General features: G+C 41.1%; 1 protein-coding gene across 1 annotated transcript in view; it reads right to left on the bottom strand.

The window, feature by feature from the left end:
* LOC103461913 (nucleolar protein 4) overlaps positions 1 to 26,587 on the bottom strand; it is an 82,199-nt gene that overhangs the window by 41,949 nt on the left and 13,663 nt on the right. Inside the window, exons 2-4 of the mRNA XM_081609434.1 lie at positions 25,004 to 25,156; positions 23,792 to 23,903; positions 20,709 to 20,833 (exon numbers count right to left, since the gene is read on the bottom strand). Of these exons, the coding sequence (XP_081465560.1) occupies positions 20,709 to 20,833; positions 23,792 to 23,903; positions 25,004 to 25,156 (390 nt within the window). The remainder of the gene's footprint in view (positions 1 to 20,708; positions 20,834 to 23,791; positions 23,904 to 25,003; positions 25,157 to 26,587) is intronic.

The raw sequence follows: 26,587 nt of genomic DNA, 5'->3' as shown, positions 1-26,587 counted from the left end.
AAATCCGAACCCAACCTGGTGGATCTGGTGGTAAAATGTGAGGAATTTACGATCAGGCATTGAGAAAGACACAGACAGGTATTGAGCTTTACAGGACCCCTCATTCAGGCTGCATCGCTCTCTCTCAGATTGATGAGGGGGGGGAGATATTGATAAGAGGTGAGCTACACACACACACACACACACACACACACGCATGCATGCAGAGTGCACAAATTGGAGCGGGCCAAGGAGCTCCACTGCAGAATATCGATTGCTGAAAAAAGCAGCCATGAAGAGGATGTACGTGTGTGTGTGTGTAGGTGTGTGTGTGTGTGTGTGTGTGTGTGTAGCCACTAAAACACTCTGATTTGATGCAGCACCCTCTGTAGCATCCAGAAACACAAAGAAAGGTTCTGGTGGTCAGAGCCGCGGTTCCGTCTGCCTGTCGGGTTACAAAAAGCGTCTCCAGCTTGAAGCACGGTGGAGGCGGCCAGCCATGATCGATACGCCGCTGCCAACCTTCACAGGATGAGGGCAAACATGGCTTTGACACGAGGAGAGCAGGGAGCGAGTGTTTTGGCTCCGGCTGAACCCGACGCCGCGCTAATCGCCCGGCCCGCTGCTTCATTAGCCCAGAACCTATCGAGCTGAACGTTTTTCTCTGCGCGGATCCAGAGGCGCTTTCTGTCGCGATCCGGCCGATCCATAACGACTCTGCTCTCCGCTCGATTTTGGTCGGGAGCTTTTGATAAACGCTCCGCGGGAGATTTTTCAGTGCATAACCTGGAAATCGCTCTGATGATGTTTGAGTTCAGACAGAGCAAGAAAAAAAAACATCTAATGATGAAAGAAGTTTCTTAAAACAGAAAAATTATAATTCCTCTACGACATTAAAACAAAGACAAAGATTTACGTTTTATTTTGAAGGAAGTGAAGTCGCTGGTGGGTCAGGAAAAAAAAAAGACTTTAAATTCAGATTATTCTTCATTAAGATGCTGAATAGAAATTAAGAAATCATTAAAACCGGGGCTGCAAATGATGAAAATGTTAGTAATCAATCATCGTTCTGACAATCAACTATTCCAACGATCAATCGGTTAATAAGATTAATCGATTATTATGGCAATTAATTCAGTATTCTGATAAAAATCTATTATTTTCACAATTATTCTGCCAATGAATCTGATACAAAGTTGCCACTTCCTGCAGTTTTTATGTTTAACCTCTCAAGCTTATTTTGTACAATATTATAAATTGTAAATATTTAAATTCATTTTTAAGCAACAAAATAAACATTTTATTGTCTAAGATTCAATAACAGCATTCCTATAGTGAATGGTTGATCAGTTGTAGCAACATGTGAAAAGCTCAGCTTTCTGCTCATCATATCAACACAAACCATCCATCCATCCATCCATCCATCCATTCCTCTTATCCAGGTCGGGTCTCGGGGGCAGCAGCCTCAGGAGGCCCAGACTTCCCTCTCCAGCCTCTTCCAGGTCCTCCAGGAATCCCAAGGCGTTCCCAGGCCATAGAGAGACATCGTCCCTCCAGCGTGTCCTGGGTCTCCCCTCCTCCTGGTGGGACCTGAACTCCTCACCATGGAGGCGTCCAGGAGGCATCCTGACCAGATGCCCGAGCCTCAACTGGCTCCTCTCGACGTGGAGGAGCAGCGGCTCTACTCTGAGTCCCTCCCTGATGACCGAGCTTCTCTCTCTAAGGGAGAGCCCAGCCACCCTGCGGAGGAGGAAACCCATTTCGGCCGCTTGTACCCGTGATCTCGTTCTTTCGGTCATGACCCAAAGCTCATGACCATAGATGAGGGTGGGAACGTAGATCGACCGGTAAATCGAGAGCTTCGCTTTTTGGCTCAGCTCTCTCTTCACCACGACGGACCGGTACAGCGCCCGCTTCACGGCAGACGCTGCCCCAATCCGCCTGTCGATCTCCCGCTCCCTTCTTCCCTCATTCGTGAACAAGATCCCCAGATACTTAAACTCCTCCACTTGAGGCAGGACGACCCCCCTGACCCGGAGAAGGCACTCTACCCTTTTCCGGCTCAAGACCACGGCCTCGGATTTGGAGGCACTGAGCCTCATCCCGGCCGCGATCCGCTCCAGCGAGAGCTGCCGGCAGTAAGTCAACACAAACTAATCTGTTTATTTTAAAACCATCAATAACTGAACAGAAAAAGGACCTTAATAGCAGATTTTTACAGAATTGAAGCTAAAACTATCACATTTGAGGAGTTTTGGTTTGAGGTGTTTATTTTTTAATCTTAAATGCAAAATGTACATATTTATTGTAGTTTTGGTTTAATTCCTGCACTGAGTGTGTCGATATTTCAGTAAACTGGAGTCTGAATATTTAACAATTAATCGGTTACTAAAATAGGTGACGTTTATTAATCGATTAATCTGATTAGTCGTTTCAGCCCTAAAGAAACAAGAAGGTGAGTGATAAAAAACAGCTTGTTATATTTTAAAGGTTTTAAACTATAATATTAAAGAGGAAAATTGAGAATCTCTGCATTTTCTGCATCTGTTCAGGTCAAAACTGTCTTTGGAAAATAAACAGAAGCAGAACTTCCAGTTGAGATAATCTGAGACTTTTCAACATTTAAATCCCAACAACAGAGGAACAGGCATAAAAATGAATCTGTTCACTTTAGCATGAATCTGTTCACTTTAGTATGAATCTGTTCACTTTAGTATGAATCTGTTCACTTTAGTATGAATCTGTTCACTTTAGTATGAATCTGTTCATTTTAGTATGAACCAGTTCACTTTAATATGAATCTGTTCACTTTAATATGAATCTGTTCACTTTAATATGAATCTGTTCACTTTAGTATGAATCTGTTCACTTTAGTATGAATCTGTTCACTTTAGTATGAATCTGTTCACTTTAGTATGAATCTGTTCACTTTGGTATGAATCTGTTCATTTTAGTATGAACCAGTTCACTTTAATATGAATCTGTTCACTTTAATATGAATCTGTTCACTTTAATATGAATCTGTTCACTTTAGTATGAATCTGTTCATTTTAGTATGAACCAGTTCACTTTAATATGAATCTGTTCACTTTAATATGAATCTGTTCACTTTAATATGAATCTGTTCACTTTAGTATGAATCTGTTCACTTTAGTATGAATCTGTTCACTTCAATATGAATCTGTTCACTTTGGTAGATATGAATAAACTCTGCATGTGAGTAAAACTCGGATCTGCAGCAGAACCAGGCGCAGCTACGATTACACGACGTCAGCAGAACATCCAACTCAACCACACACTGGATTAAATATTCTGATTAGTCAAAACAACAAGATGCAGGTCATTACCCTCAGTGTGTGTGTGTGTGTGTGTGTGTGTGTGTGTGTGTGTGTGTGTGTGTGTGTGTGTTTGTGCGTATGCGTGTGTGTGTGTGTGTGAGTGGTCCATGAACGCGTCACAGAGTCAGAACGGTGACACACAGACTGCTGTATCTCTGTAAACACACACAGATCCTGACCTTGCCTTTATGTAGAGTAATCAGGACAGGTGTGTGTGTGTGTGTGTGTGTGTGTGTGTGTGTGTGTGTGTGTGTGTGTGTGTGTGTGTGTCTTATCCTTTCTCACCTCACAGCGCAGTGAGGGTGAATAATTCACACCAGCTCTGTTTAATCCGCTTTAATCCAACTCCAGTCCGTTTGCAGAGAAGTGACCAAAAAGTCGAACTCTGGTCAATCTGCAAATCTACGGCTCGGTTCGTTTTAAATGAACTCGGATCTAATGAATATGCAGGATGGAGGCCGCTCCAAAAGCAGGAAGTGGACTACAGCACAGGGCATTCTGGGTAAATACAACCAAAGTCCAGCACTAGCAGGAGAAATCCTTGAACCGCTAAACTCTGATGCCTCTCCATTTTAGTTTCCATTTGTTGAAGAAGGAAGTTGCGCTCAGTGTCTTCAGAGGTTTCCTTTCTTGGTGCAGCGCCCCCACAGGTGAGGAGGGGAACAGGTTGCTCAAAAAGTTTGGTTGGTTTGACAGCAGCTGAAAATGTAACGATAGCTGCATTTATATTGACGTCACTTGATGAGTTTCTATTGACAATAAAATTACACAAATTGGAATTACAAAAATAAATTTTCTAAATTGAAACAAGCCAATTTTTAAAAGAGAAATTCTTTTTGGTTACGTTCTTGTGCTAGGTTGAGGTGGTTTTTAGGCTTTATTGAAATTAATGTTTTTTGCAAAACTGCAATGGAAACACATGAAACGAGTCACATGATCAACAGCCGGATGTTGCTGCAGGCGGAAACAACAAAGAAGAAAACAGGAAGTAGTAGGAGCATGATGACACGTCGTATTTTTGAATAACGTATCAAATAAACAAACTTATTCATCTGTGATTTTAATTACCTTTCATATTAAATGGAAACAAAGCAACTGCAAAATTGTGTTTTTTCTACATTAGAAAACTGAATGTTCAGCATGTCATTTGATTTTTATCCGTCTCTACCTTTGCACTCACTATAAAGGACATTTCTGTGTATAAATTGTATTTTTTCAAAGTAGTGCTAAATAAACGGATTGAAAACAACTTTCTCAACCTTGGTTAAATAGTGACTCATAAAGAGAGTGAATTATTGTAAAGTGCTAAAAAGGAAACTTCGGCTTTAACAAAGGTTTCCATACAGTTTGACATAAGCGGGCGTGGAGAGCAAAGAGCAAACGGGGATGTTAAAGTCGAGAATGAAACGTTCTCTACCGAGTTCTCATCTAAACACCAAGTCAGTTTTTTTTATGCTTATTGATTCCTGAGGAAGCAAATTTTACAAAACATGAAGTCATGAAGTCATGATGCCAATTTCAGTACCTCAGAAATGAGAAATAGATCTGTGCATTGAAATAAATAAAACGGTAAACTATTTACCAACAAAAGACTACAACGATTGAAATGCAAAATAGAATAATGAAAATAAAATAAAAATTTAAATTACAAAAAATACAAATAAAATTAAATTAAAAGAAGCCAATTTTTGGCAATAACTTCATGTTTTTTTGGTGTCTGGAAAATGAGAAGTTTCAAAAACCTCCCGATTATTAAGTCACATTCGACATCGGTGTGCCGTTACCTAGCAACCACAACGGAACTCCGCCCGCTACCTAGCAACGACAACAGAACTCCGTCCGTTACCTAGCAACCACAACGGAACTCCTCCCGCTACCTAGCAACCACAACGGTACTCCGCCCGCTACCTAGCAACCACAACGGAACTCCTCCCGCTACCTAGCAACCACAACGGTACTCCGCCCGCTACCTAGCAACCACAACAGAACTCCGCCCGCTACCTGGCCACCCGGCAGAGTTCCAACACTTTTGGTCAGTTGTATGCGCTGTACAATGGCTGCTGGAAAAAAATGTTTTCGCTACAAAAACATTAGATTCCAGTGTAACTATCTTAATACACTTGAAATGAGATGACATTAACTTACAAGCAACTTTTCAGCAAAAAATATAAGCTTGTTTGTTAATTTTTCTTATTTCAAAGACAAAACTAAGTGATTATTTCACTTATAACCAGTACTTTTTTTGTCAATATTAAGAACCTTTTCACTTAAAACAAGCGGCTATGTCAAACCAGAAAGATACCTGTAAGTTAGTTTTGTCTTTTTTCAAGTGTACCAAAACTAGACCAAAAATATTTGGTAAGATTTTGTGCTTTCACAGTGTTGTTATTGACTTATCGGTCACTTGCTGAATTCTTGTTGGCTGTGCAGGAGGCTCCACTTCTGCTTTTCAAAGCTGCACGGTTGAATAATTGTGCATCTGTTTGCGGACATTTTCATGTACGAGTGTAAACGCTGATCTTAGGGGGCATGGCCAGCAGCAGATCATTTGGATTTAAAGTGACAGAGACCCTAATACAGCTCAACATACGCAAAATTGAGCCGACTAGAGCCCCACAGAAAACGGGGAACGTTTTGTGTAGTCCATAGACCTATTCTAACCTGTTCAAGGAAGTGTAATAGGTCACTTTATAGTCCCAAAAAACATAATAAAAAGTGGTTTGAATCATAAACTTGTAGAAGTTGTCCAACCAATCAACTAGCTGGTGAACCAGTGGAGGAACTCGGCTACGTCAGGCAGCCTGTCACCGGTCAGCCCGTCACCTCTGTCCCAACAGCAACAGGGGCACAGATAGTGGAGATTAGCGGCGTGTCCAACACTCTGCGCAACACTTAATCCGGTCAGTCACAAATCTGCCTGAAGCACGACGATTAACCCCTTTCCCCTCCAGGAAGCAATCTGAGGAAAACACGGCCGGGATTAGACCTGGCAAAGGTCACGGTAGGACCATGTTGAGGTCGCCCAGCAAACGCCGCTGAGCTCCTTCGAGTCGCTGCTCGCCAACCCGACGCTCACCTCAGAGCCGTAACGGAGCTGAACCTGAACGCCACGCTGCTGTTCTGTAAACTGACACTGAATTACCCTTAAACTGTCGTTATCCAGGGTTTACACAGAGAGATTGGGTCAAAGGACGCAGAACAAATCTCCAGGCTTAAAGCTCCTCAGACCCATTTAGAGTCCTTTATCCAACTGCTTCAGTTTCAGGGCTGATTTAACCTCTGCTTGCTTCAAACATGAGAGACGCAAGAAGGACAAGTTTAAAGAAACACCTGCAAGAGATGAGACAAGAGAGAATAGAAAAATTCACATGAACTTCTGACTCTACAGGAGACTCCAAACCCAAATCAAACTTTCTCCATCTGAACAGAAACAAAACTGGAATTATGATCTTTGGACCTAAAGGGGAATGATCTAGAGTTATAGATCTAGAGTCAATGCACAGCTTTGGTTATTACAGCTGGAAAGCTGAAATCTGGACCTTCAGAGCCACATAAAGACAGTTTCAAAGTTGGCCTTCTATTCCCTGAAGAACATTTCCAGGACTAAAGATCTAGAGAAACTCATCCATGCATTTGTCTTTAGTCGCATCAATTATTGCAGAGCAGAACAGTGTCTGGTTCTGCTCTGCATCTCCAGAACCAAACATGGAGAAGCAGCTTTCAGCTTATGCACCACAAATCTGGAACAAACTTCATGAAAACTGCAAGAGACGAAACACTGACTTCCTTAAAGTCAAAGGTAAAATCCGCCTGTCTAGAGTTAATAACGACTGAAACACATTTTCCAAATAATCAGGATCAGAAAATGCTCCCATGAACTGATGGGTCTGTGCCTTACCAGAGGCACAAAATCAAGTTTCAAAGTCCAAACCTCCAGCAGAGAGGGGAGGATGTGCGGTTCGTGCTGGTATACGACCTCTACTTCCTGTTTGTCAACGTCAGACGAAATCACGTTCTGCGTAATCTAGATCTAAACATGGCTACTTGGGATTTTCTTTTCTGCATCATTTTTAAAAGTCTGCTCTAAATTTGCATAAAAATTAAATGATGTTCATCCCTTGAAATATTTATCCAGTATAAAAATTGGAAATGTAGATGAGTTGTTTTTATTTATTTTTTGAGACATTTTAGCTGCTCACTCAAAATTTGCACATTTACATGATATTTTTTTCCATATTTTAAAAGTTTGCTCAAAATTCAAATGACATTTAATTGTTTTTTCTTTTTCGTAACATTTTTAAAGCTCTCAGATTTGCATGTCAATTGGATGAAAGCATAGCTACTGATTGAATAATTACCACTTTATTTCTCACCTTTGAAGCAAATTCCCACTTATTTTTTCTTTTTCTAATTCTGGAAACAATATTTCTATATCTTCGCGTCCATTATAAGTCAAATAAGAATAATAAAAATAACCAGATGCGTATAATCTGAACTCTGAGGGAACTGTTTAAAACGTAAGGAGGGAGAAAAGCGAAATCGGGAGCTGCAGACAGAAACAGAGAGCGCCTCCCGTCCAGAGGAAGAGGATAGAGAGGAAGAGGGGATTAGCGCTCCATCTTCCTCGGCCTCCTGTCGTGCTTATGGCCAGGTCAGGGAAAACCGGAGTTATTTTGGAGCGGAGGGAAGCCGAGTCGATCCTCGCGTAGGGATTTATCTGAGGGGCGTCTCTTCTCGTCCTCCTTAACCCTTCGCGTGCCGCAGGGTTTTCATATCCCCGAGGCCGGCTGGCTAACGCAGGAAGCCTCCACTTGTGTGAAATCAAACCTGAATTCTCAGCCGATATGTGCTGACTTCACACGTCAATATTCAGACGCCTGAATCAGCAGAACTTGGCGTTTGACCTTCTGGTTGTAAAAGTGGCAGATCAGAACATTCACCACGGAAATGGATCAACCGAAACATAAACACAGAGAAGAAACGCTCGTTTTTACCGGCAGGGAGCCTGAAGTTGTGTTTGAAGACAAACACTTCTCCCGCCAAAAATCACCGAAATGACTGAATTCATCAGTTCTGGATCAAATTCAGCACCTCGGGATGCAGAGCGGAGGAGGGGAGTGAGTTAAAGGGTTAACGGTTTTCCCTCAGAAAACTAGCTAAACATGTTGGTGGAGGAAAAAAAATTAAACGTTGAGAGGAAATCTGAAAACATGAGCAGGTAATTAATTATGTTACTGAAAGACATGATACTAAACCACCAATTATAGAGCCTTAAAAGAAGAAAGTACAATAAAATATAACTAAAATAAATGCATTTCTGCACTTTAGCTAAACAATAACTAATTAATCACCCAGTAGATCTTACAGTATGTAATGTTGGTCATATTTTAAGAAATATGGACAATGCGGAGCATTTATGCTTGAACAAAATATTCTTCGGGTAAAAATTTATTATATAAAATGTTCCTGTATATTCCTACATTTGGTTTAGTAAGGCCTACCGCTTGGTGCAGTATTATTATTTATTGGTTGTTATTTATCCAGGATTTATAAGGACCACTCTGATTGGATGAAAAGCACCGGTCTGTGATTGGCTGGTAGCCTCCGCTAAGTTGCTAGCATGCCAGGACACCTGCTGAGCGAGTGTGTGAGGTGTAAACACACAACGCACAGCATCTCTTTGTTCACATCAGTCAAATTCGGAGAGAAAATGTTTACTTTTATCTCCCAATTCTGACTTTTTTTTCAGAATTGACTTTAAAAGCCCACAAAATAAAAAATGTTTTATGAATCTGAACACATCAGATTTATAAAGATGAAAACATTGTATGTGTTCAACAAGTCACCTGTCTGTTATTAAACATGGTTTCTCCCAGGTGTCCATTTGTCTTTAAGTCAGAATTATAAGAGGTACAAAAGTCAGATTTAGTTTAATTTTTTGGCCCTAAAGTTCTTCCATAGAATCTGCTGGTTGTTTGTGTTAAACTTAAAATAGTTTCAGAACCAAAGCAACAAATTAAATGTCATCATGTTTTGTTAAATTGGCAGAAAGGTGGATTTTATTCTCATCTTGACTTGTTGCCTTCATGATATTCACACCGATTCAGCCGGAAACTAAAGACACAACACGCAGAAACACGCAGAAACACGCAGAAACACGCACGCTGTCTGAATGCTCGGCACGCGGCGCCGATTGGTCCTCAGTGCGGGTGCTTGGTCATTCCTTAGCAACCACCCACCCATCATCCGCCCCGCATCCATCCACGGGCGCACGCGCATCAATTAAAAGCTCGCGCGGACGTCCCACGAACACACCGTGGCGCGCGCCGGAGCAATCCCAGAACAATGTGAGCACGCGGGGCAGCAGCACGCTCATGAATAGCGATGATGAAGATGAAGAAGATGATGATGGTGATGAGCCCGGAGCCTGGCTGCCGCAGGACGGAGCGGCCCGGTGAACCCGCACATCGGCCCGGTGAACCCGCACATCGACCCGAGCCAGCAACAACTCCTCACGCAAACAAACCGGCGCTGATCACCGCTCCGTTTGCGGGTCTGGCAGCGATCCGAGCGGAACCAGCGGCTCAGTCACCGGCATGCGGGAAGCACCGCGACCGGAGGAAAACACTCCGGAACACACACTGATAAATAAATAATAAAGCGCGTGCCGAAGACGCCTTCTTACCTTCACTTCTCCGAAATTACGATCGTCAACCTCCGCCGTCTAATTTTATCTGTTTTTTTTTAATCTCTAAAAATGTTTATTCATTCGCTTTCTGCGGGTTTTTCCCTCTATAGTGTGAATTTAAATGGACAGTATATGCTGCTGTACGCGGGCAGGGAGTGAGCGCACTCAGCGGGACCCTCAAGACTCTGTGGCAACCGGAGGGGGCGTGGCCAAGGCCGGTGACATCACGGGGGGCGGGGTCAACACGCGGAGGGAGGGGGGCGGGTTATTATGCACGAGACTCGTTCCTACAAGCTACTTCCGCTTTTCCTCGGTCCAAAATACAGGAGAAAAACAAACGGATGGAGGTAATTTATGGATAAAACTACGCAGATAAAAACAATTAATTTATGTTATTAAGCAAGATTTTTTTGAATATTAGTTCATTTTTCAAAGTCGTATATTAATAGTTAGTTTGTAAATGTCACAGTTTCAAACTAAATATTTAATTACCAAATTAAATATTTAGTTAGCAAACTATGTAATTAGCTTGAAGCTAATATTTAGCCCTAATAATAAATTAATTTAATTCTTTCGGATTAGTAAAATATTTTTAAATTTGTACACTAAATATTTAGTCTATACATCATTTTCAAACTAAAATATTTAATTTGAGGCTAAATATTTAGTTTAACGCATTGAGATCTATCTAAATATTTATCTTATTAACTAAATATTTAGCTTCAAGCTGTTAAATGCAAAGCTGAATACTAAGATTTTTAACTAAATATTTGGTTTAAAGCTAAATATTTGGTTTGAGGCTAAATATTTAGCTTTAAACAATATATTTATCTAGAGAGTAAATATTTAGTTTGAAGTTTGAGGTTTTGCTTCAAGCAAAAATATTTAGCCTGCTCACTAGTTTTAAGCTATTTTATTTTATGTTAACTACTTAGCTTGTTAACTAAATATTTGGTTTAGAACTAAATATTTAGTTTGAAGGAAACTTTCCACATTGGTGAACAATAAAACTTTTTATCTTTCTTCTAAAAGTATTTAACTTGTTCACTAAATATTTAGTTTGTTTATTATTAACATATTTAGCTTGTTGAGTGAATACTTATTTCTAACTCAATATTTCATCTTTAAAGCTTTTAGAGGATAAATATTTAGCTTGCTAACTAAATATTTAGCCTCAATCTCCAAATGTAGCTCTGAATTAAATGTTTAGCATGCAAACTAAATATTTAGTTTGAAACAATTTAGTTTGAGACAAAAATATTTTGCTTGCTAATGAAATATTTAACTTCATATTACGCTTTTATGTTGTTAACCAGATATTTAGTTTTACACTGATTAGTTTAAGGCTAAATACTTAGTTTGCTAATTAAGTGTTTGGTTTAAAACTAATTATTTAGTTGCATTTTTGGCTTAGTTTTCCTTAAAAATGTGTCATATTTCTGCTCTGTGCATCTCTGGTTGCATTCATTTTTTTTTAAATCTTAACTTTTATTATTCCTATTTGACTATTAAAAGCTCATAAAAGTATTTATTGCCAAGGCATAGTTGAAATAAAGAGGAAAAAACATTGATTTGTACCAATAAAAGAAGAATATTTCCACATTTCTTAAAGGTACAGTAGGAACATGGTGGCAGGATATTCAACATTAGGATGGACCATTGTTTTTTTAAGTATGCGCCACAGCTGCCCCCTACAGGCGGAGGGTGGAAGCACAGGCTTGGTTAAAATGAGTCAGTGCCCAAAAACAGTGAATTATGCTGCAGAATATTGGTCATTAGCAGTGAAACAAAAAGAAAAATCCCCGAATGGCCGCCTCTCTGGTGAGCACAGACCAATAAAGCAGAAACACCATGGAAACAGAGCCGCACATTAAAGCTCCTTTGGGCTTTAAGTTCATCCACTGTTTCCCACCAACCTCTTCTGCACAAGTGGTAACAGTTTGTTTATCCTAATCCTTATTTCTACATTTATGCTTCATCTGGTCAGGGAAGGGGAAGCGGTTTTACCTCCAGGATGCATCAGGAAGGGAAAATCCGCAGTGAAACAAAGCTACTGCTGCTTTTTGTGCCAGTAAACAGTAAATAAGGAGCACTTGGAGCACAGAGGGGATTTCCCTTGCAGCACCGTTTCCATGGCGTTTCTGCGTTATTAGACGGAGAACCGCGGAGGATCGCAGCAGATGGGTGCGAGGATATGGCGTGTCAAAGGTCACGCCCCTGGCGGAAACGCAACGTCATTTTAGGAGGAACTTTTTACGACTAAAAACCCGCTACTATTTATCCAATACCTAAAATCATTAAGTGTCAATACTAAAGTCGTGAAATCTTTATTTTCTTGACGTTAAAACAGCAGGAATGTATATTTATTTTGGTTTGATTATACTCACTCGTTCTCTTCAGCATCCTGCCGTTGACTATGCAGTCAGCGCAGAATCAGAAGCAGCGCTTCGCGACTGTCCAATCTGACCAATAGAAACGCTCGAACTTGCCCCCCATCGGCCAATAGAAATGCTGTTGCTAACGCCCGCTCGGCAGGCAGAAATGCGTTTTCCCGCCACTGTTCGCAGGAAGTCCCGCCGCCAGAGGAGCGGGAAAACAGATTTACTTTTACGTAAAACTAATTTTAAAAAATCACTAAAATAAATAAAAAATAAAAAAAAAAGAAAACTAGACAAAAATAAAATCTGAAAAATAAACTGAAAAAATTAAAATTGACAAAAAAAAATCTGTTTTCGTAAATTTTTATTTGATAAAAATTTGAAAAAATTAAATTTAAGATTTAAAAGTAAAAAAAAAAAAAACAGCTTTGATATAATAAAATAAAAAAATTGGAAAAAGTAAAATCTGGAAGAAAAAAATCTGAAAAAATACTAAGTTGCATGAATGTTCAACTATTGCTGTATTTTACTCTCAAATGCATTTTGACTGAAGCTTTGCATGAAGGAACTTTACAAACTAAACATGTACATTGTCCGTGGTGTAGATTCGCGCTTCACAATTTGCAGATTTTTCTGTGGATTATTACTCCAAATTATTCATGGGAAATTTGCCTATTCACAGATTATTTTTTTAAGTAGAGCGAATCAAAATATCTAAACAAAAATGCAGCCAAATAAACTTTAATCCTGAGAAACTATGCTATTTGTTTGGAGTTTGCAAAGCAGCCAATCCATGAGCTCCATTTGTTTTCCTTGGTGCTGATTGGCTGCAGAGTGGAGCTAAGAAACACTGTAGATGTTAGCTTCTACGCTAGCATCAAGAGTGGAGCTAACACTGTAGATGTTAGCTTCTACGCTAGCATCAAGAGTGGAGCTAAGAAACACTGTAGATGTTAGCATCTACGCTAGCATCAAGACAGTTTCTACAGTGTGTATTAATGCACATTAATGTATGTTTGGTGTTTATGCAAGTTTGACCACTCAAAGACCAATAAACTTTAATTTAGTAAAGAACACTTAACTCTGGAACTAGAGGATTTTTCAAATATCCAAAATAAAACAACCAAAAACAACAAAACAATAAAAACCACACACAACCAAAATTGTAAATTAAACGGATTATGTGTCTGTAAACAAAATATTAATCGTCACAATGAAAATTATCAGGCTCTATTTAATTTATTACGCAATTAATTGATTAATTGCGACAGACTTATTAAGATAAGCAGCTATCAATGTTGTCAGTATTGACAGACGGTTGTGGTTACAGGGATCCACTGTGTTCCTGTAATTTTGTTTCAGAGACTTTCAACAAGACCTTAATCTAACAATGTGTCTCACCCACACACACACACACACACACACACACACACACACACACACACACACACACACCCCTCCTCCCTAAATTAATGAAACGTCTTTCCTCTGGAGGTAGCTGCGGTAATAGGCAGACGGAGGGAGGCCACAAATAATAATGAAGCATGTCATTCTTTTTAATTCCTTCTCTGAACTCCCTCCCCCCACAAAAATAAACATCCCTCACAATCAGAGGCACATTTTCTCTTTTCTCCATCTCTTTCTTCCTCTTCTCCACAGCAGAACCTCTGCCCTGCAATCTTCCCTCTCTTCATGGTCTCTGCTCCTCCCGCTCCTCAAACATGTCCAGCCTTTCACCACATCGCCTGCATCCCCCCCACCGCCAGGAAGCACGCTGGCTAATTTCCTCCTCTTATTGAATTGGGACGAGGGGTGGATGGCAGGAGAGAGAAAGGGATGGGCCGAATGTCGGAGGCCTGGGATGAGTGTGAATGGAAATCGTGGAGGACTTGGACACCTTCGGTCCATGTTGGGGTTCATTTCAGCTGCGTTTCTTCACGTTTGGACTTTTAGGAATGTCTGTAAACTAAAGATGGAGCTTTCTGCTCGGAAAGTTTTCGTTACTGGTTGAATCTCTAAAGCATTTTTATAAACACGTGAATAAATCCGAAACATACAAGCAGAACAGAGTGACACTGCAAATGAGAAACAACGCGACCACAGGAAATAGAAGCAAATAGCAAAAACAACAACAAAGGCTGCAAATTCGTTCCACAAAACGGATTATGTGTTTTGTTCAGGCCGAACAGCATTCTGGGGGATCGACCTCTCAGCTCGCTAAGCTAGGCTGGTGGCTTCAACTCACTCACTCACTCTTTGGTTACCTAGCAACAACCTGCTGGGCAACAAACAAACCTCGGTTACCTAGCAACAACCTGCTGGGTAACAAACAAACCTCAGTTACCTAGCAACAACCTGCTGGGTAACAAATAAACCTCGGTTACCTAGCAACAACCTGCTGGGTAACAAACAAACCTCGGTTACCTAGCAACAACCTGCTGGGTAACAAACAAACCTCGGTTACCTAGCAACAACCTGCTGGGTAACAAACAAACCTCGGTTACCTCGCAACAACCTGCTGGGTAACAAACAGTTTCAAATCCCCCAAACCTCGGTTACCTAGCAACAACCTGCTGGGTAACAAACAAACCTCGGTTACCTAGCAACAACCTGCAGGGTAACAAACAAACCTCGGTTACCTAGCAACAACCTGCTGGGTAACAAACAAACCTCGGTTACCTCGCAACAACCTGCTGGGTAACAAACAGTTTCAAATCCCCCAAACCTCGGTTACCTAGCAACAACCTGCTGGGTAACAAACAAACCTCGGTTACCTAGCAACAACCTGCAGGGTAACAAACAAACCTCGGTTACCTAGCAACAACCTGCTGGGTAACAAACAAACCTCGGTTACCTAGCAACAACCTGCTGGGTAACAAACAGTTTCAAATCCCCCAAACCTCGGTTACCTAGCAACAACCTGCTGGGTAACAAACAAACCTCGGTTACCTAGCAACAACCTGCAGGGTAACAAACAAACCTCGGTTACCTAGCAACAACCTGCTGGGTAACAAACAAACCTCGGTTACCTAGCAACAACCTGCTGGGTAACAAACAGTTTCAAATCCCCCAAACCTCGGTTACCTAGCAACAACCTGCTGGGTAACAAACAGTTTCAAATCCCCCAAACCTCGGTTACCTAGCAACAACCTGCTGGGTAACAAACAGTTTCAAATCCCCCAAACCTCGGTTACCTAGCAACAACCTGCTGGGTAACAAACAAACCTCGGTTACCTAGCAACAACCTGCTGGGTAACAAACAAACCTCGGTTACCTAGCAACAACCTGCTGGGTAACAAACGAACCTCGGTTGCCTAGCAACAACCTGCTGGGTAACTGGAGCAGCAGCAGTTTAAAGTTTCGCCTCAAAACTGCTTAAAAACAGAAAACAACGTAGTTTAGAGAAAACTGGATAAAAAAGGAAAGGTTATGACGACAGTTTGGCTGTATTTAAGATATTTAAAACAAAAAACAAATTAATAATTATCATATAAAACGCTCATATCGTGATATGTTCTTCAGCCATGTTGTCCAGCTCTATATAACATATAGATATTTACACACAGTTTGGAGTGGCAGTCTTAACCACTACGTAACAATCTCACTGGGTGTTCAGCCGTACACCTGAAATGCTCAGGGAAAAAAACATTCTGGGTAGATTTACTGGGCCAGGAAATTAATTTCCAGAGTAAAAACCGAAGGCAGAAGTGAAAGCAGGAATGTGTCTTTCTCCTGGTGAGATATTCAGCTTTATCCTCACTCCCACGTAAGAACAACTTTGACAAAAGATGGCGACCTTCGCTTGTTGAGCGCGCTGCAACACACACTGCATGTTTCTGTTCGGCTGCGTCAGGGCGGACATGTGCAGGCCGCACAGGGAGGCACATCCTCGCACTGTTAGGGCTGCTTTAAGGCCACAGAAAAATCAAGACTCTCCGAGAAAAAATGGTTCTGATGTAAAGCTTAAATTAGTTATGTAAGGATGAACTTCATCTCACTGAATATGAATATATAAGTTTTTGTGTTTATCACAAATGATGTCATAAAGTATCAGAATTAAATAATGTTCCATATACAATTTATAACTCAAAATATCAAAATGTTTGACATTTTTTCCTATGCTGAATTGCAAAAAAACAAAAAAAACACAAGATCTTATGAAGTACTTGGTTTAGTTTCTAATGCAAATGTCTCAATAAACCGGAAATAAGACAAAACTAACTTACGAGTATATTTTAATCAAGATAGGAGATTGTTTTAAGTCAGCAATTCAAGTACTGGTCCTGTTGGCTTCATCAGATCGTGATCTGCAGCTCTCACTGGAGCGGTTCGCAGCCGAGTGTGAAGCGGCCGGGATGAGGCTCAGTACCTCCAAATCCGAGGCCATGGTCTTGAGCCGGAAAAGGGTAGAGTGCCTTCTCCGGGTCAGGGGGGTCGTCCTGCCTCAAGTGGAGGAGTTTAAGTATCTGGGGATCTTGATCACGAATGAGGGAAGAAGGGAACGGGAGATCGACAGGTGGATTGGGGCAGCGTCTGCCGTGAAGCGGCCGTTGTACCGGTCCGTCGTGGTGAAGAGAGCTGAGCCAAAAAGCGAAGCTCTCGATTTACCGGTCGATCTACGTTCCCACCCTCATCTATGGTCATGAGCTTTGGGTCATGACCGAAAGAACGAGATCACTGGTACAAGCGGCCGAAATGGGTTTCCTCCTCCGCAGGGTGGCTGGGCTCTCCCTTAGAGAGAGAAGCTCGGTCATCCGGGAGGGACTCAGAGTAGAGCCGCTGCTCCTCCACGTCGAGAGGAACCAGTTGAGGCTCGGGCATCTGGTCAGGATGCCTCCTGGACGCCTCCCTGGTGAGATGTTCCGGGCACGTCCCACCGGGAGGAGGGGAGACCCAGGACACGCTGGAGGGACTAAATCTCTCGGCTGGCCTTGGGATTCCCCCGGAGGAGCTGGAAGAAGTGGCTGGGGAGGGAAGTCTGGGCCTCCCTTCTGAAGCTGCTGCCCCCGCGACCCGACCCCGGATAAGCGGAAGAAAATGGATGGATGGATGGAATTCAAGTACTTTTTATATTGATGAAACATTAAATAATGAACCAGACGATAGCTACCACTGCTATTAGCTATCAAGTTGTCAACATAATGTGCTGAATCTTAAATGTATGAATGATATAGAAATTTAAAAGAAAAAGGGACGCAGTGCTTTGCTACAAATTGTCAACACTACATCAAATAGATAACAAGAAAAGGAAAGTTTTAAATAAAAAAAATAGCGAAGAAAGGGGAAGTAGTTTAGTTATGCTAGCTTGACTATGACAAACTTAACATGTAGATGTGCTGTGGAATTCAGTGAGTTTCAGTTCAGTTAAAAAATTAGAAAAAAAGGCGACTTAACACCAACTCATCAGTAGAGCAGGTGACTAAATTAGCTAATCATCCACCGCTGTATTAGCTTAGCTAATAGCAACGGTAGCTAATCTACCACCGCTGTTAGCTTAGCTAATAGCAACGGTAGCTAATCTACCACCGCTGTGTTAGCTCAGCTAATAGCGGCGCTAGCTAATCTACCACACTGTGTTAGCTCAGCTAATAGCAGTGCTAGCTAATCTACCACCGCTGTGTTAGCTTAGCTAATAGCAATGGTAGCTAATCTACCACCTCTGTGTTAGCTCAGCTAATAGCAACGGTAGCTAATCTACCACCGCTGTGTTAGCTCAGCTAATAGCAGCACTAGGTAATCTACCACCGCTGTGTTAGCTTAGCTAATAGCAATGGTAGCTAATCTACCACCGCTGTGTTAGCTCAGCTAATAGCAGCGCTAGCTAATCAACCTGAAAACATAAAACTATAACGGGCTGAATGTTAGTGTGGGAAATGTTGGAGTGTTATTTGGTGTTGAATCCCGTGACATAATGGCGTTGTGGTCAGTTGCTATGGCAACGAGTCTGCGACTACGTATCATTATGTTTATACTTATATTGATACTTTTTATTATTACTTATTTTATTATTGTTGGAGCCTTGCAATAAAATTTAACCCGATAAGTACGTTTTAAAAGTACATAAAATCTGTTTATATCTGTTTATTAAACCAAACCTCAGAAATGGTCAGACTTCATTTAGGATGATTTAAAAAGACAGAAACAGCAGAACATGTTCAGTTTATCAAACATGAGACACGTGCGACCCAGCTCAGGTGGTTCAGGTGAGTTTTCAGGTCAAACTGCGTTTACTGGAGGGAGATAAATGTAAGGGGAGGATTCTGGCGCCGTTTTAGAGACATTTAATGTGTGTTTGTGTGTGTGTGTGTGAGACATGCAGACAGACAGGAAGACGTATCGGCATTCCAGAGTAAATTGGCACTTCGCCGTTCATCTCTCTCCTCGACTAATTAACTCGACGCTCAGAGGCTTCGCTTAATTGGAAAGAGCTCAACCCTCGCTTCCCCCGTACGACATCGCGGCTCCAACGCGCCAACACACACACACGGCGACCGCAGCGAGTGTGTGCGCGGCGCGCTGATAGCCACGGAGAGCGGCGCGGGAAACGACAGCAGCTCTGCCCTCTCCAACATGGAGTCCAGGTTCAGATGTGGGAGGCAGGAAGTGTTTAACCGTCACCGAGTTCGGCTTCATTACGAGCTAACGGCTCAGAAAGATGCGGTTCAGATCCACGCATCACCTGCACAGACGCCGTTTTACCTGCCGATCTATTAAAACAGCAGTCTGCTGTGATTTTACCCCAATAGCTGTACAACATCTCTTTTTCAAACAGAAACTTCTGCTTTTTACCAAAACATAGAGATCGAACAAAACACAAAATCCAACCAAGTATTTTTGCCTTGTTGCTATTGCAAATGTCTTAGTTCACTTTAAATAAGACAAAACTAACTTAAAAGTAACTTTTCAGCCAGACAGGAGTTTGTTTCAGGCAAAAATTCCTTAATATTGATTAAAAATTGGCAGATTATTTCATTAATAAATTTTCCAGGGAAAATCTGTTATAAGGCTTAAAGCCCAGGGATATACACAGTCTATTAACTAAATATTTAGTTTAAAACTAACCATTTAGTTTGAGGCTAAATACTTAGTTTGATCATTAAATATTTAGTTCAGAGCTAAAAAGGTGTTTTCTTGCTGACTAAATATTTAGTTTCATGTTAAATATTAACTTGTAAGCTACATATTTAGCTTTGAACTAAATATTTGGCTTCCTAACTAAATATTGACCTTGAAGCTAAACTTTTGGTTTGAAGCTAAGAACGCAACTTGCTAACTACATATTTAGCTCTAATCTAAATATTTAGCTTGCTAAGTATATACTTAGCTAAACATTTAGTTTGAGGTCAGACTGTTAGCTTGGTACCTAAATATTTAGGGTGGAATTAAATATTTAGCTTGTGACTAAATATAGCTTGCTAACTACATATTTATCTTACTAAATACTTAGTTTAGCGCTAAATATTTAGTTTGTGGTTGGCTAACTTCGCATTTAGATCTACTCTAAATATTTATCTAAAAGTCAAATATTTAGTTTGATGTTAAATATTTAGTTTGATGTTAAATATTTAGTTTGAGGTTAAATATTTAGTTTGAGGCTAAATATTTAGTTTGAGGTTAAATATTTAGTTTGAGGTTAAATATTTAGTTTGAGGCTAAATATTTAGTTTGAGGTTAAATATTTAGTTTGATGTTAAATATTTAGTTTGATGTTAAATATTTAGTTTGAGTCTAAATATTTAGTTTGAGGCTAAATATTTAGTTTGATGTTAAATATTTAGTTTGAGGTTAAATATTTAGTTTGAGGTTAAATATTTAGTTTGATGTTAAATATTTAGTTTGAGGTTAAATATTTAGTTTGAGGTTAAATATTTAGTTTGATGTTAAATATTTAGTTTGAGGCTCAATATTTAGTTTGAGGCTAAATATTTAGTTTGAGGTTAAATATTTAGTTTGAGGTTAAATATTTAGTTTGAGGTTAAATATTTAGTTTGAGGTTAAATATTTATATTTATATTGATGTTGATTTCTGTTCCTAAATACTTCCTTTGATATCTGAACATTTGCAACAAAAACAAACAAACCGACATCAGTTTTCCAATTATTTATCTCACATCCTGTAAACTTTGTGTTTATGGTAAATAAAATACTAAAACAAATTCTGGATGACTAAAAACACAGATTCTCCTTTTCCTCCTTTAAACCAGCAGGAGTTTAGTTAATTCCTGGTTTGGCTCACCAACAATCCCTGAGTGGACCTCTCTGACCTCTGACCTGCTCTCTGATTGGCCCCAACCAGAACCGGCGCCGGCGGGAACCAGAACCCACCTTGTTGTTGTTGCTGCTGCTGCTGCTGTTGAGGAAGTGCAGCTTCATCTGCTTCATGTAGGTGGTGGTGAGAGGAACATTGAAGTCGATGACCTCTGACCCCAGAGAGCTGGGTCTGTCGTTCTCTGGTGGGAAAAACACGAACAATTAACAGGCGGCAACAGAGAGAAACCAAACAGCTGCTCAGGACGCGGAACTAAACAGCACGAAGCAGAAAAACAGAAACGAAGCAAAACAGTTTATTCTAATGTGAAATTTAATTTTCCAATCTGCTTTTTGGAAAATTACTTTTCAGCATGAAGTAGGAGATTGTTTTAAGTCAATAATTCCTTAAATTTGGACTTTTGAACAAAATTATTTAATCAAAATTTCTGAGTTTTTTCTTTCAAATGTTTGACTTTGAGCTCAAAGATTTTCTGTTTTTTTTTTTAACAGAAATTTAATCTAAAAATTTCTGAGTTTTTATTTTCTGCAAATATTCGACTTTTGTAGCTCAGAAATTACAAAGTTATTTTGAAGAAAATTTGAAAAGTTTTTCTCACGAAATTCAAACTTTTGTTTTAAGTCAATAATTTCTTAATGTTGCTGAAGAAGAACCATCAGTTAAATTACAACGTGGGAAAACGTTTTGCTCTCCATCCGTCCACCAGTGGATCTGATGGGTTTGTTCCTGCGGTCCGACCCGCTGCTGCCGGTACCAATTAACCAGAACCGGTCCGCTCCGATTAACGGCTTTTAATAATTCACCGCTGAACTTTACAGAGAGACCCTCTGCATAGAGAGGCGGGCGTGTGTGTGTGTGTCTCTGCGTGTGTGTGTGTGTGTGTGTGTGTGCATGTGAGTCTGTGTGTGTGTCTGTGTGTCTGTCTGTGTGTCTCTGTCTCTGCGTGTGTGTGTGTGTGTCTCTGCGTGTGTGTGTGCGTGTGCATGTGAGTCTGTGTGTCTGTGTGTGCATGTGAGTCTGTGTGTGTGTCTGTCTGTGTGTGTGTGTCTGTGTGTGTGTCTGTGTCTGTGTGTGTGTGTGTGTGTGTCTGTGTGTGTGTGTGTGTGTGTGTGTCTCTCTGTGTGTGTGTGTGTGTGTGTGTGTGTGTGTGTGTGTGTGTGTGTGTGTGTGTGTGTGTGTGTGTGTGTGTGTGTGTATCTCTGTCTGTGTGTGTGCGTGTGTCTCTTTGTGTGTGTGTCTGTGTGTGTGAACCCCCACAGTGTGAGATAATTAGCTGCTCCCTGTCTGAGTGACACACACACACCGTGTGTTTCTGTGTGTGTGTAAAACGTGCTGATCTTTGCAGATATAAACTGATTCTAACGAGCACAGGGTGAAAAATCAATTTGATCGATTATTAAAAATGTATTATCTTTTTCCACCAATGCTCTCGACTCTACGACGAAATGCAACGGTCGAACAAAAAGCTTTTATTTTAAATTACAAGAAAAAAGTCAAGTGACAAAAGATTGAAAGTAATAAAATCCCAACATTACGAGAACTATCACAAAAATAAACATAAATGAAGAACGTTGAGCATCTCGTTATATTAGTTCTACAGGTAATAAAAACTTTAACAAACTGGCATCAAGTTATTTTCAGCACCAGGACAAACGAGTTTATTTCTAATAAAGAACCAAACAACTCAGAGGCTTTTTTCTCATTTAAACAACTGTTTTCCTGTGATTTTGAGACGTTTTTCTGGTCAAATTTGATCTTTTTTCTGCTAATTCTACGACAATATTCTTGCAATTAAACATAAATTCTCGTAGTTCGGCGCCAACAGTCCATCGTACAATAAAAGAAGGAATAATTTAAATATTATTCCTTCTGGGGTCAGGGGTCATTTCCATCTTAGAAAAGAGACTGAAAGGAAAAACTTGGAATAAAATCAGAAAACTCTGATATTTTATTTGTGCCCAGCATTCAATCTCATGAGCTCCAGACAAAAACAACATCAGAAATACGAACTAATTGATTGTTAAATTCCTCTGGAGTTTTTATTTTCTGTGATTTTGTCCCGACGCGGCGCTCCGACCCGGTGGAACATGGTTCTGTTTTCTGGGCCATTTTCATCGTTAAAGCCATTAATTAGGCTAATTGAGGAGAGAGACGGGACACTCCAATGACTCCTTTATCTAATGAGGGATGAGGATGCATGGGGGGATGGAGGGAGATAATGACAGGAGGGAGGAAGAGAGAAACGGGAAAAACACACTAAGAGTCGCTGGAGGCCAGATTCAGGATTCAGGGACGGAAAAATGGAAAAAAGAGGGAAAACCACCAGAGACGGATGAGTTTGGAGAGGAAAACTCTAAAAAATGAGTCGCTACGGCGATGAAACAAAACATAGAGCCACATTCCCCGCTTCGCAACTACTCAGAAACCTGACCGGACAATCCGGCACTGTAAAATGGAGCGGCGTCAGATTTTAGCGGTAAATGAACATGATTATGTCGGCGTGTTGGAGCCGCTGCAGAACAAAACACTCGAGAAAAAAGTGACATTTCTTTTCTAATCCAAACTCAAAAAGTCAAACATTTGTGAGAAAATTTTGAAAAGTTTTAAGATTAATCTCAGAAATTTTCTGGAAAAAAAAAATATTTTTTTAACTTTTCAAACAAAAAAATCTTTAAAGGTTTTTCTACAAAATTTCTGTTTTTTCTTATTTTATGAACTGATGCACTCATAATTACATAATCTTAATGCATTAAAAATATGATTAATTGCGTTATATTTTATTATGTTTTTACAAACAAAGGTTCTGCTAGGAACCTTTATAATGACACGTTTCTGGTGGGCCTGTAAATCTGACGCACACATCCACTAACAGCAGCAACGGCGGACCAAGCCACGTCTTTCGCCTCATCGGGGGTGAATTTCTGCTTCAGGACGATCCGATTGGACGCCGAACAGAATATTCATGTGTTCATGTTGTGCTAACAGGAGTAGCTTTGTTAGCATTAGCATCCGAGCTACTGAAGCCAAACATTAGCAACAGGGCATCTTCTGTTGGTAATTTAACTTTTCAAGCTGCAGCGACTTTCTCTCTCTCTCTCTGTGTGTGTGTGTGTGTGTGTGTGTGTGTGTGTGTGTGTACCTTTGTAATCCTGTCCGGTGGTACTGATGTGCATCCTCTTCTGACATTCGCCGCAGCTCATCAGGAAGCGCGTCACGGCCTCCCGGGGCAGGAAGGCGTACGTCTCAGCGATCTGAGGCAGAAACAAACACAAGCGAAGTTTCATTTCGATGGAAAAACATCAAAACTTTACAGGATTTCAGTCGTTTTCACACAAAAATGAACCCAGAAAGACAGAAACACAGGAACGTCCAGACAGTTCGGTCCAGATGGAAACCAGAGATTTCCTTTTTAAAACACGTAGAATAAGTTTTAACGCTACAAACTGCAAAAATATTAAGATTATTCCAACATTTTAACAGCTGGAAGCAGAAAACTAAGTATAAAGCTTTTGACTTCTGAAACTCTAGAAAAGAATAATTTCAAATTTTGATTTTTTTTCTTGTGAATTTTTTACTTTTTGGGCTCAGATACAAATTTCCTTGTATTTTTAAAGTAAATATTGGAGATTAATCTCAAAATTTGAGAATTTTTTTGGCAGAAATGTCCTTTTTCCCCATCGACTCTGACATGCAGTAACAGATGAAACACAGAAGGAGTGAAACGCTGCACCAGATCTTTCTTTCTGAATCCTTCAGTCATTAAAATATCAGATAAATTGATGATAATTTCTTACATTCTTTTATGCAAGTTTTTATTTATTTAAAAACATTATTTACATTCTTCTGTCACTTACTTGTTTTTAGTGTCATTTGTTTATTCTGAATATAATAAACGTTTTGGAGAGGAAGTGGTGAGTTTATTGTACGTGCATGTTTTGACCAGCAGAGGGCAGCATGAGCCGCTGCCTGAGTGAAACACAGCGGCTGTTTATGTTTATTTTAGGTATAAATAATGCAAACTGGATGAGTTCTCAGTCATCAGCACATTTCACTTTTAATTATTCTTACTGTTAAGACATTTTCAGATTATAAGCAAACATTTATTAAGGTTAAAAGTTTGTAACATTTCAGGCCAATAATCACAACTGGTGGAAATGTTTACATCAGCACATCTGGCCGTCAGATTAGGAGTTTTTATGCCTTATTTTCCCTTTGCTGCATCTCCAGGTTTCACTCAGTTAATGGAACAAACTAATAAAGTAAGTTTGGGATCCATTTTCTTCCCAGCAGAGAAACACCTGGGAGCAAACGCAGAGAGACGCTGGTTCAGCTTCAGATCTGAAACACTCACGGCCTTGTAGGTCTTCTTCTGGCCGGCGTGTTTGGGAGTTTTTCCCGGATCGGTGCCGATCTCCACGTGCATGGCGTAAATTATGTCAAAGAAATCCTCCACCACCGCCACCCGCTTCAGGGACGGGTCTCCGCCCGACACGCCGTCCGCACACTGGGGACAGGAAGGAGACAGACTTTAAGACAAGATCCAGAAAGATCCAGAAACACAAGAGCCAGCTGGATCCCACTGCTGAGACACAACCAGATAAACCAGCTGGATCCCCGACCAGCTGGATCCCCAACCAGCTGGATCCCCGACCAGCTGGAACCCCGACCAGCTGGATCCCCAACCAGCTGGATCCCCGACCAGCTGGATCCCCAACCAGCTGGATCCCCGACCAGCTGGAACCCCGACCAGCTGGATCCCCAACCAGCTGGATCCCCGACCAGCTGGATCCCCAACCAGCTGGAACCCCGACCAGCTGGATCCCCAAGCAGCTGGAACCCCGACCAGCTGGATCCCCAAGCAGCTGGATCCCAACCAGCTGGATCCCCAACCAGCTGGATCCCCAACCAGCTGGATCCCCAACCAGCTGGATCCCCAACCAGCTGGATCCCCAAGCAGCTGGATCCCCAAGCAGCTGGATCCCCAACCAGCTGGATCCCCAACCAGCTGGATCCCCGACCAGCTGGAACCCCGACCAGCTGGATCCCCAACCAGCTGGATCCCCAACCAGCTGGAACCCCGACCAGCTGGATCCCCGACCAGCTGGAACCCCGACCAGCTGGATCCCAAACCAGCTGGATTCCCGACCAGCTGGATCCCAAACCAGCTGGATTCCCGACCAGCTGGATTCCCGACCAGCTGGATCCCGATCATCCATCAGTGTGGATGCTGATAATTAGGGCAATAGGGCATCAACATGGTGGAATCTACCGCTGTAGCATTAGCTTCTGCTAACTACTATATAGCGCTTAGCGTTAGCGGAGCCGTTTATGAGTAGAGCTTCATGGTTAGCGCAGCTAGCTTCTTAGTTAGCGATACCAAGAAGTGCTTTAGCCAATAAGTAAAGATTTTATAATTTGACTAGATACATCCATTTTCTTTCACCCTTGTCCCTCAGTGGGGTCAGGAAGTGCTGGTTCATCTCCAGCTAATGTTCCGGGCGAGAGGCGGGGTCACCTGGACAGGTCGCCAGTCTGTCGCAGGGCAACACAGAGACACACAACCATGCACACACACACTCACACCTAGGGGCAATTTGGAGAGGCCAATTAACCTGACAGTCATGTTTTTGGACTTTGGGAGGAAACCGGAGTACCTGGAGAAAACCCACCATGCACAGGGAGAGCATGGAGACTCCATGCAGAAAGACCGGGGCCGGGAATCGAACCCAGAACCTTCTTGCTGCAAGGCAACAGCTCTACCAACTGCGCCACTGTGCAGCCCTAATTTGACTAGATTAATGTGAAAATTCTCACATCTGTTGACAAATAATGGTTTAAAAAAAACAACATGGAGATTTGAGTAAAATAGTTTTATGGCATCAATAGTGAATTGACTTTTGAGAGAATATAAGATTTTATTTTTAATCAACATTTT

This window comes from Poecilia reticulata, chromosome 7 (genome assembly GCF_904066995.2).
Source record: "Poecilia reticulata chromosome 7, P_reticulata-male-v2, whole genome shotgun sequence".
Taxonomy (NCBI): Eukaryota; Metazoa; Chordata; class Actinopteri; order Cyprinodontiformes; family Poeciliidae; genus Poecilia; species Poecilia reticulata.
Note: the sequence above shows the minus strand (reverse complement) of the source record. Positions and strands in the feature narration are given on the sequence as shown.